This window comes from Sinohyriopsis cumingii, chromosome 17 (genome assembly GCF_028554795.1).
Source record: "Sinohyriopsis cumingii isolate HCF-2022 chromosome 17, ASM2855479v2, whole genome shotgun sequence".
NCBI classification, from domain to species: Eukaryota; Metazoa; Mollusca; class Bivalvia; order Unionida; family Unionidae; genus Sinohyriopsis; species Sinohyriopsis cumingii.
This window is the reverse complement of record NC_142977.1, coordinates 100,462,042-100,474,653: the sequence shown is the minus strand read 5'-3', so window position 1 is coordinate 100,474,653 and position 12,612 is coordinate 100,462,042. Positions and strand designations below refer to the sequence as shown.

Here is a 12,612-nt window from a genome sequence, read left to right as displayed (position 1 = left end):
CATTATAAATAATCAAGTAACTGACTGTCTAAGTTACCTTCTTTCATAAAGGAGATGCGAGGCTTCTCATTATTTTGTACCTAACTCACAAACGCATCAAATCAGTCTCAGCCAATCTGATTAAAATCAGATCTCCGCTGTCCTACATGAAGATCTGACAGTGATCGCTTAGGGGTCATGTTCTGGTAACCTATGTTATTACCATAATCGCTAATTGTATCAACCAATCAGATGAAGTCTTATATCTTCTCGTTTGGAGACTGAGCAGTGTGGATGAAGAGCATGAATGTGTACCGAACGACTTGATTCACTTTCAGGTCTTTGAAAGTCGCTTTTCCATTGGCTTAATTTAAAGGTCACCCGAACATGACACTTAAGCTGTGATTGTCAGATCTTCATGTAGGACAGCGGAAATCTGATTTTAATCAGATTGCAGTCTCATTCAGACTTCAGATTTTTCAGACGTTGATTTTCTCATATACGATTGGTCCTTAGAACTCTATCCCCAATCTTTCTTTCTTTAAAAAGCGTTGATCCGATTCAACTAACTGGGCGCCATTTTATTGTGGCAATGTCAATCGGCACCTAATATCACACATTCTAAACATAGACACTCATATAGTCCCCTGATAACCAATCTTAACAGACTGAATTTAGTTTACAGCCCCATATGTGTATGAGAATGAAGATGCGGAACACTATTTTCTATTACCCTTTATTTATGTGATACAGAGGCACCAGCTCTTTCGCCCTAATTTTCAGCACACTCCTTGTGTAACTCTAGATTTACTGTTGAAGGGTGAAATTGAACAAGGTGAAGAATTAAGGTCAATGATACTCCTACATGGTCCGAAATGAATCACGAACCTGGACGTTTTGAATACTTACAATTATATTCTAAGTAACTCATTTATAAAAGAAACGGAATGGACAAAAGTGTTTGTAACCATGGTATTGTCTTCTCTCTCTCTCTCTCTCAGAAAGGACCGGCATGAGTTCGTGTTTAGTCACGTAGTGTTCAACAAAATGATAATACACAATGTTTGAAGAAATAAAAAATCGATGAATATCTCTTGTTTGAAACTTTATTCTTCTCTAATTTGGTACGTGACCACTTGATTTATTTTGCATTTGACAGTCCACTCCATCCTCTTTGGATTATTTATGGTAATAATTGAAATGACATTGTTTGGCTGATCAAGACGGTTATTCAGAGATGACTCGACAGATGTAGAAAATACGTGCACTCTAGTATCTGCGTTTGACTGTATGGACCTGATTAAAAAAAGTATTTGATTGATGCACGATTTTTTCGTGGCAGATATGTTGCCGCTTGTTCCATTTGACCGATAAAAAAGCACCACCACCACTACTACTACTAGCAATTTACTGTAACTCTGTGACTTGAAATTTTAATATGCATGCTCTGGTTGGTTAAACATTTTTCATTTACAAGATCCGAACCCTTCAACGCTATGTATATAGATGAGATTAACGTTTTTTGAGTTTATATAAAGAAATATTTAACGTTTGAATTGGAATATTGTACTTTCACGAGTGGCGATCTACGAGTATATATACAAAATGTTTCCACTTCACAAGTGAAATATTTCCTTATATCTACTTCATAAAAAACATTTGCTTTTAATTTCATATGTTTGTTATAGCATGATTTCTTTCACACGCATGCAGTTTTTCTTCTTCATTTGCTTTCAATGCGATTGAGAGCTTCATTATTGCAGCGATACAAAGACGTTCCAAAATTTAACAATAATTGTATGACAGAATTATTACACATTTATCTCGTTCACCAAATGTATTCAATTGTGTATTTCGCCAATGTAACGACTGTATTATTGCGAAAATGAAGATTATTTTTAAAAAATTGCTGACACGTTTCTTTAGCGGATTAATACGTGAACATTGTCGGGCAGTCTTTATAAACATTACAGAAAGCAATGCTATCCGACAGACTTCAGAGCGTAATATCTTTTAGAAAAAAAAAGATTTAATAATATGAATTTACCTTGTAGGTTTGGTTCCTTATTTTGTTTATTTCTTCATACAACGTGAATTGTGTGCCACTGACTAGCTACCACTTTAGTCTGGTAGCAGAAGTTGCACCCAAATTTCGATTGTTACCTAATTTCCCTTTATCAACACTCATCACACATCGATTTCCCCGTCGCTTTCAAAACATGGCTATATTTGTGATGAGAGTTACAATAACTGCTTAAATAATTTCATTGCTATATATAATCAATAGATATTCTTTCAAAACGTTTGTTATAGAGTCTAACATGTATATGATATTAGTTCGGTCACACTGAATATCATTGGAAACTGGCTGTGTACGTTCAGTCACTAACAATTTGCATGATTCATGTGAGAGAAAAAAAACTATTTTTAAAAGGTGAACAGCTGAGGCTTATTCTTTGTTGTTTAGTTTCTTTATTGTGTTGGCCCCTCCTTATGATTATACAAATGTATTCTAAAATCTGCTCGTCCTGAGAGAGAGAGAGAGAGAGAGAGAGAGAGAGAGAGAGAGAGAGAGAGGGAGAGAGAGAGCAAAAGAAGAAGAACAATTAAATAGGAAATTAACATTTGGATAAGATAAAGGAGCTAAAACATTTAACCGCCATTTGAGTGTGCTTAAAGTAGACTCTAAGCGGTGTTAACAACAAACTGTACTTAAGTTTATTTATTTTAAGAGACTCTGGGACAGGGACTTTGTTTCTAAATAACTTGGTCATCCTTTATTTCCTTTTTTAAAAATAAATTGCCATGCAAATATTGATAAACTTCGCAATTATTGTTTAATAATAAGAAAACAATTAACTATAAATTATTTTTTTAAAATCAAATAAGTTAAGAGTTACAGACAATTCACTTCCATTCACTTTCCCTTCCTCCCTCTCTCTCCCTCACTTTGTGAATTTCTTCCTTTTTCGTCAGCATCAATCAGTGTGTTGTTCCTACAACATGTCTCAAAGGGGCTTTAATTTTGCGTTTTTGCAGCAACCACGAAATCCACAAAAATTGTTTCTCAACAACAAATAGTGATTACACAGTACATTTAAACAGAAACATGATTGTTTCAGTTCCTTCACTGTAGTTGACTTCATTATAAATGGCCATTAGTACAAGCTTAATAAGGGGCTTCATTTCAAAATTATTATCTTGCAATATAATATAATTTTATAATACCTTTTGTAGCGTCACTGTGTACGAAATTTGCATAGAAGAGAGGGGGGGGGGGGAGGGAGAGATATTCATATTTTAGCTCTTGGTATAAATGTTGCATGATGTCTCTAATTATTTGTATTAATTCTTTCCAAATTTTATAGCACGGCCAATGGCATCAGCAGAGAGCAGGAGCAAGTTAAGCAAAGGCCATACAGAGAAAGGTATGCCTTATATATTATTAAGTTTTCCGTCAAAACAATTTTTTTGGTTGTATTTCCAACATACAATTTTGCATTTAGAACGATAGAACGATGGAAGAGCAAGTATTTGTCTCATATTATCCAGTTTAGTAACAAAGCAAGACAAATATCTCATTTAGATTCTTTTAGCGAGAGAATATTTTTTACATTTATTGGATCCATGCTCATGTACATCTGACAATTTTAGTGCCATTTTCATACTATAATGTCTTATATTACTTCGAAAATGAATCACGTTTTTAAATTGGATATAAAATACCGCGTCATGCATTAGCGTTCCAAGGACGTTGAAGTAATAAATACAATTTACCCGAGGAAAACAATAATTGCATTTTTAAATTCCTGTGTAAAAACATGTGATCATGCATTATTCTTTGATAAATCATCACTGCAAAAGAGATATTTTATAACAAAAGCTGAAACAACTGCGGTCGTATGGCTTGAACTACGTATATCTTGACACTGGTAGGTGATACATTATTATTTGATAATTCACTATACACCTGACTGGAGCTGTAGTTTGGTATACTACTGGTGAATAAACCTTTGCTAGTTGCGACCACTAGAAATTCGTGAGTCGATAAGGAATTAATCTGCATGAGAATAGTTCCTTCTATGTTAAGCGGACAATCTTTCGATCAACGACGACAGAGCCTGTGCGGAAATATCGTCCCTTCCTTCATTCTGCGATAAGAACCAGTCTGAGAAATCTCCTTTTAATCGGCTGGGTCTGCCTCAGAGCTCTAACGGGGGCGAAGGGTACCCATGTGACAGCGGTTTCAAGATAAAGGGATCATTCTTCACGCATAGTAGCCTGTTATTGACAATGAAATCAGGGAGTCGTCAGACAAACCGAACCATTGTGGCATAACTACCCATGGTTCGGGTCGACCGATAAGGCCTTGATTTCGCTGATTATGCCTATTGTACTAAAGGGACAAAGTAACCGAGGACGATCAAGAAGCGAGTCACAGAATCTCTGGAAAGTAGTTCTGATGATAACTTTTTTCCACGTTAGAACCCACTGAATATTCTATTTCGGACAAAGGTCCAAGCGTTTTGGTGGAGATAAGTCGAAATTCATAAGAAGGTTGTGAAGTTTGTGTTTTAGTGATGTCCTTCCTTTCACGATAGAAACATGTATCTGAGACGGTGGAATGGTTGAGCATGGTTGTAACTGGACTTAATTTCTTCTTACGAAGCGCCACGAGAGGAACTTAGGTATTTGTCTCCCTACAGCTTTTTAAGACAGATATGTGTTTCTGTTCGCACCACTGGGATAAAATTACCAACTTCCCTTCATACGATTTTCTAATGGTAGGCCTTCTTGCTCAAGCATATTTTGTCCCTCGCTTGTTCAGCTTGCTTGATATGAGCTGTGTGTTTATCCAGCATCTCTAGGGGTCGGATGGAAAGCTTGCATTCGCAGTCATTTCAACTGGCAATGAGAAGTCGGGAACTTTCTGGAAATTGACGCTGATGGGTTCAAGAGGCCGTAGATCCATTCACTCGCTTTTAGTAATACTTAACGAATCAAAGGGGTTGGGGAAGGCTGACGCAGGTTCAGTGATTCTGGGTTTTAAAGACAAACGTGTGTGCGGCTGTTTTGTCAAGCGAGCAAAAGGGCGGACTGTTCTGGGAATCTATGTCGCTAGGTTGAGGAATTTCTTGATCCATGATCGTTTGCGTATGAGTGGATTATAGGGATTCCCTCGATTTCTACAAGACTATGGAAGCTAGATGGTAAGAGAAAAATGAGTATTTATCAAGACCGCTTCTATTGGTAGGATAACAAGCAAACAGTATATTAGCATGATTGGTAATAATGACACCAGCTTTCTGCGACAAAAACTCCTAGAATAAAAGTACAAATAATATAATATAATAAAACTTCCAACAAAATTCAGTTTAGCATATAATGCAAAAGACATAGCTTTTAGAAACGCTATTACAGGCTCATGATATTAATGCCTTGCCAGAAATGTAATAACTATGTCTCACCATTATCAGGCGATAAAAAAATATTCAGATGCGTATTTATGCGATGGCAGCTCATCTCCCGATTCAGTCTGAAAAATGTTGCAATTGACAGCTACTATAGCAACAATACTCGTTGTTGTAATATACCATTGACGTTATCACATTGACTGTGTTCAAGATATCATTTAGCAGAGTCAGCCGCGTGACGACTTTAGTTTTAAAAAATTAATAGCATGCTATCAACACGTCACGTGATACCGTTTTACGCTATACGAACGGTCGTTTAGGGACAACTCTTGGCTTTTATCCAACTAAACTGCCTACATTGCTACAAAGTAATGAAGGTAATAGTTGGTGTGTTTTCCCTTTGGTTAGTTAAACGAATAGATTCACTTCACAAATACACATGTTGTACTTCTCCAGCAGAACTGAGCGTCTTTTGTTGTACACCTTTGCTATTTACTGATATGTGCGTCATTTGTTGTATGGCTTTACTATTTACTGATCTGTGCGTCATTTGTTGTATGCTTTTAATGTTTACTGATCTGTGCGTCATTTGTCGTATAACTATGCTATTTACTGATTAGTGCTTCATTTGTTCTATGACTATACTATTTACTGATCTTTGCGTCGTTTGTTGTATACCTCTGCTATTTTACTGATCTGTGTGTCATTTGTTGTATGTCTTTATTATATACTGATCGGACCATGCATGATAAATAGCACTAACCTCTTTTCAGTAGCCTTTCAAATTGCATTATATATATATATATATATATATATATATATATATATATATATATATATATATATATATATATATATATATATATATATATATATATTACACATCAAATAGACATCATATATATATATATATATATATATATATATATATATATATATATATATATATATATATATATATTACACACATCAAATACACATCATTCTTTCATTCTTTGATTTGATATAAGCTGTAATATAGATGACATTCTGAAAGAGGTAAGAGACTGCCAAGAGAATCAGTAATTTGGATTATCTTTGGTCGCTTGCAAGCCCATGCTGTGTATTCTTTTCACTTTCGTAGGTGGAGCTGATAAAGCTTCAGGTATTCCATAACAATGTCATGGCGGCATGGCGGTGATTAATAGTGAATTATTGCATCACCTTAGTGAGACAGGCCATCAAAAACAAATAAAGTCTATAATTTGAATCTGTCTTGTCTCCTTACATTTTTAATTTACTCAAAGTACTTTATGTTAGTGATTCAACCAATAAAAATACATCCATGATAAATAAGGTATGACGTGAATTCCTTTAGATCATGACACTGAGGCAGGTTTAAATATATTGTCACCAATACAATAATATGCTATACACCTTATTTTTAAAATCATAATTAGGCGACACAATAAGATTATTGTCCATTGTAATCATGATTAGAAGACAAATATATTGTGTTCACTAAATCATGACACGGAGACAGGTTTAGATATGTTGTCGCCAATACGTTAATTTATTATACAAATTCTTGGTAATATATTACAATTAGGTGGCACATTAGGTCAAATTTGTCCGTGAATGTTTATTTCAAATATAAATTTCCTAACTTCCAATGAAACATAAAGAATGTACTGTACTTGGACAAATACATGTCTAGAAAAAGAATAAAATGCGTCGAGATTAGTTTGTATATTTATAGGGCGTTTATGCATAATTACGACACAATTCGCAGGACATTTCCTTGAAAAATCGAAAACCGCAATTTATTCGAGCCATGCCCGCTATTCTAAAATTGGATTAACCAGGAAGCTGCCAATGAAAAAGAACTGTTCGATGCATTCGTAATTTGTCTGTCAGTCTTGTTTCTTAAACATCAGAGGTGGTCCGAATGGCAGCCAATAGCAGCTATCTGCTGGCGTCATTCGTAGAAATGGCCTCAAAAGTTGCAATGAATGCATTTAATAAGACGAAACATAATCAGCCCCCCAAAAAGTTCTGAAACTTTGCAATACTTTTGGACAGTAACGTTTGCAAATATATCCCCTTAATATGAATGCCTACACGAATTAACGAAAAGTGTAGCGATATTTACCTTTGTTATCACATTTCTTGCTCTGGTTGACACTCTGAACAGTTTGGTCTGGGCAACAGCACCATAGAGTGGTCGCAACTGACAGTCTTCAGATCGGAACATCTTTAACCTAAAGATTTTCAGTTAATCGATTTATTCTTCTTATTATTGCATTTATTTCTGGATTCATTCATGAATTCTGCAGCCATAGCAAGCTTGCAGTCTAGCGCTAAAACTCAGATTGCGATGGGCACTTAATTACAGTTTCAATAAAACACCCACCTAAGCCCAAATTCTCCATCGTTTTCAGACATGAAAACGAGTTTAACGAGAGCTTAAAACACTTTCTAAACACCTCTTACTAATTTTATTTGATCCAAAACTCTGCCCTTAAAAGTTAGCTATTTTATGTAGTGTATAGTAGGTATGGGTCACGCTGAATATTGAAAAAAAACAGGTCATTTAAGTTCAGTCAATTGAAATTTGGACAATTCATGTCAAAAAGGCAACGGCGCCAACATCTTACTCTATTTCACAACGTTCATGCCAAAGACGACTTCAGCTTACCATTTTTTCAGACAAACTCTGGTACATAAATGGAATGGACATAAATAATAACATTTTTTTTCATTCTCACAAAAACATGTAACTATTGAATGAAATGGAAAAGATTTCATAAAATTAACACATTAATTACAATATGTGCTTCGAAACGTACGTATGATCTAAGTATTGGATAGACTAAGTATTGGATAGACTGGAATTATTAGGTTAACGGTATTTGACGGTATCTACTGTACTGAACTTGTGCACAAGTTTGTCCTCACTGACGCTTTATTCTGTGATTGTTCGCACAAGCAAAAGTTCAAAAAATGTATCGATTTTATTTTACTGGACATCAGGTGATTTATGATGCAATATGTCTAAGCACGCTTTAAATTTTGAAAAGTTTTAGATCCGATGAATCTGCAATCTTCTTCAAGTAGAATGTCAATGTTTTCACATTGCGTCTAACCGTTTTTATCTTCAGGAAGACACTTTGTTGTATCCACTGTCGTCTTTAGCAACGGACACTCATGGGATTATGGTCACGACAGTTAACCTTTCCTAGTCGTTGCATGTTCAAAGCGAACTTGGTTATTTGCTTTCAGTGATTTTAGTTGAAATATGAACCCCACCTTAGATTATCTAAAATTGATAAATCAAGATATTAGTTATATCGACCTTATCGAAGAGTGTGACCTCTAATATCTACAAGTGAGATGACCTATTAGCTATATTAACCAGAAATTACTTTTGCTGATTGAATGCGCATGCTCAATATTTGGCTCAGTCCCGGAGTTTTCGGAGATCATTCTGTAAAATTAAATGGTCACTGAGGGATTGAATTGATCCAAATAACAGCCAGTGATATATAAAGGGGTATATTGACACATGGAGTGTAAGAAAGAGAGATAGTTTCGGAAAAGAGTAATCAGGAGTCATTGACGACGAAATAAGCCAATGCAGACACAATATCAGGTACAATACTGAACTTAACCATATTAGTTTAACGTTTTTGCTTACTGATTTGTTTTGTTTTATGTTTTTATTTGTTCGTTTTTTTTTGTTTTTTGTTCTCACGACATCTACATATTTTTTTCTTCTTAGATTCATATTTCAGATAATACACAACATGTGTCCGAAATTGTTTTCTTCATTCTGCAGATTGCATAGGGTCTGGAGGGTCTGGCTGCGTTGGAAGAAGAAATGGCGATTATCAACATTGTTTTCACTGCCGAAAGTTTGTCAAGTGCTCTAACCAGTATTACCATGAATTCGACTGTCCAGCAAATTTGGTTTGGGACGACAACGTGAAGCGTTGTGAATACGTCTCTGAGACTTGTTAATGATTAAATTCAATATTCTTGTATACAGCTCAAGACAAAATACCGTGCAATGAGTCTGCGCAATCACATAATCAAGACTCGGGAATGATTAATACAGTTCTTTAATACACGTTGGTGAAGGGTAGTACGTTTCCACCAGAGGGTCAGAATTGTATCAGAAAATCGGCAAAGCCTAATGTCTGAAGCAGAAGTCTGATATAGAGATTAAGTATTTATCATCCAACGCCTATGCACAATAAAGGATTGTTCCACAATGGAAAATTAGAGTCAAAGTCAAAATCGCTCATTATCTATAGTGAGTAAATTGTTTTTAAAACAACAAAACACCCAATGATATTTCCTCAGCATAAAGTAGATCTTTGAAAGTCAAGCATACACTGAAAAGTTCCATGTAAACTTGAAAATGTTCATCGTACATAAGAATGGTTACGCAATGGTGCAAATGTAAACACGTTAAGACAAATTAGGCTCCGCCGTATCGCTAAGATTAAACAAGAGAGATTACAAATGATAATATAGTCGCTGAGTAAGCTTCCAGTTCTTATGTTCAAAAATAATAACGAGAAGATGAATTTTTAAAAAAAATATTACAATTATAGCAACAGCCTTTTCGACTAGAGACCGGACTACAGAATATTACTAGTCTTGTATCTAATCTAATCTGCGTAAAACGACCCGTTTGCAAGACATTAACTTCAGTTCCTGTACAATTTAGAAAGTAACCTTGTTGCAATTAATGTTTATCAGGATGTGTGTTAAGAGGTGTTCAAGTAATAACAGAAACCAGTCTGTGGGCACTATGGTCGCAATAGCAGGTCATGTGATACAAGACAGCAGTCCCGTGATGAAAATGGAGATGTTTCCGATCCTTATCCTACGCTTTAAATCACGACAATGAACATAGGTGAAAAATTGGCATTCATTTACATTGCGGGCGAAAATATAAACTAATTATTTTATTTTAAAGACACGAACGGCTTCCTTTTCTTTATCTTTTGTTGCAAAAATGAATTGCAAAACGCAGAAAACTGCTTTCTTTCTCATTTTTATGAACATTATGATGTCTTATTGTCCTCTAGAATTCACAAATATGATATGTAATTATACCCTCACATGCATTTTGAAATTATAGGTTACTGCATTTGGATGGGAAAATATGAACGAGTTTTTCGGGTGGAATACTGCACGACCTTGGGAGTGCAGTATATCCATCCGACAAAACGAGTTCATATTTTCCCATACAACTACAGTAACCTTTTTATAATATGCTCATTTTCTTATTCTGCCTAATGCTTAATTATATTTACAAAATACACTCCAAGAAACAAAGTTACTGATTGTATGCCGTATTCCAAACTAAATACACAAGCGCAGATTCATCATTACACAACATCAACATTATTACTGCGCACATAACTCCGCCCAGATAAATTTGAACTTAGTCGCGCGCTCGACATAACTTTCGAAAGAAAATAGCATGTCTAGTTAAAATTTAAATTTGGAGTCACACTGTGAATGAATGCGCATTGTAACAACTTTTCCATTTGATCTGGAATGAATAGATTTTGGTATTTTTGTCGATTCTACGAAATTTCGTTATTATGGACTGTATTTATATGTGACAATTCCACATGAAATACATCGGATTGAAGAAGCGAGGGAGAAGCGTGTTGAAATCTGCAAAAGTGTTAAATGTGTTTCTGTTTCTGTCATTGAATGTTTGAAATCATAATATGGTAAACTATGAAGTCTTTAAATTGAAATTGTCAAAATGAGGCTATGGCATTTAATGCTTATTTCATTTTGAGAGCAGAAAGTGGGATGTAATTGCAATTATATTCGAAATTACAGTACAATTTCAAAATATGTAATCAAGATTGAGAACCTATGACATGGCTCATGTAATTCGGATTTGCAGAACTAAGAAAGAACATTTTGAGGAATTTAGGATGTAAAACGTTAAGTATATTTTTTTGCCATTCTTATTACCAGCTAAAGAAGACAGTTTATGCATTGTCACTTGCATGTTATTGGTAAGGACCCTTTCTGTCATTTACTGTATAGCTAGCCTAAATCCGAAACACTGTTTCAAAAAAGTTAACGCGGTATGTGCCAAAACAGCTGGTATGTGGCAGTACACGAAACATCTGCCCTACTTCATTCAGAAAAACATGTAATCAACCAAAACGTTAAGCGCCTACTACGCGAGTGTACATGATTTGATTACAAATCAAAAGTGCTAGCGTCTGCGACCATTGTTTGTTTACAATAGAAAGTAGTTCCTTTATGAGTGCAATTTGAAGTTGCTCGCGAGTTCAGCATCGTAAAATATTGAACGATTCTGACAATGAAAAGTTAACGGAGAAAGAAAATGAGCATATAATAAGATGTAATACGGTCTGAACGCTCAAGTCAAATAATACCAATTTCCTTCCCCTTTCTGGATATTGTGATTGCATTAGACATCTTTTGCAGTGAATAACTGGTTTGTATCTACCATGTTCGTGACAGTAAGCAAAAGGACTTCAAGCATTTGTGTATCATGATATATATTTGAGACAATCCTTATAACTGTCTATGAAGCTAGTAAATATGATCTATCTATATATATAAACTGATTGTCAAAGACGATGGTCTCGCCTTTTTGATAAACAAACTAACAAGTCTGCTCCCTTCTCTAAATAAATGTTCTTTTATTTATGTTCAACAGTGTAGTCCCAAACTTTCGAGTGTTACCGAACCTTACAATCAAATGTGAGAATAAAACCAAGAGAAATTAGATTATAATAAATGTAGAAGAACGTTTCTTCATCATCGAAATCGAATTTGGTTTTCCGTATCATGAGATACATGCTTGGGTGAGGAAAATTGTAACCAAGAAAAAAAGAAGTAATGTTAAAATGATTTTAAACTCTCTAAATATCCGTCCGACATTTTCCCTGTTGAGGGGTAAATATCATTATCGTTCTCGTTGCTTTATGAAAAAAAGAAGAATGGTTTACAAGAATCTTTAAGGAAAACACTAGACAAATACCGTTCTTACGTCAAAAACATCCCGAATTGCCAGTCCCTTTGGTTTTTAGGAAAAATACTCCATCTGGTTGACAATTATTAATGTTCACCTTACACATAAAGGAAATGACTTTAAACTGTATATTACCGAATCAGTTCTATCAGTTTCTTTTTCTTTGTCTGGATCTTACTTGCTTACCATTAATAA

The 12,612-nt window shown here is 34.9% G+C and overlaps 1 protein-coding gene across 2 annotated transcripts in view; it reads left to right on the top strand.

The window, feature by feature from the left end:
• LOC149779546 (contactin-associated protein-like 4) overlaps positions 1–12,020 on the top strand; it is a 57,496-nt gene extending 45,476 nt beyond the window's left edge. For both annotated transcript variants that reach the window (XM_089940261.1, XM_089940262.1), the window contains exons 7-8: positions 3,348–3,407; positions 9,211–12,020. In XM_089940261.1, coding sequence (XP_089796387.1) covers positions 3,348–3,407; positions 9,211–9,392 — 242 coding nt within the window. In that variant the 3' untranslated portion in view covers positions 9,393–12,020. The remainder of the gene's footprint in view (positions 1–3,347; positions 3,408–9,210) is intronic.
• The last annotated feature ends 592 nt before the right edge of the window (positions 12,021–12,612 follow it).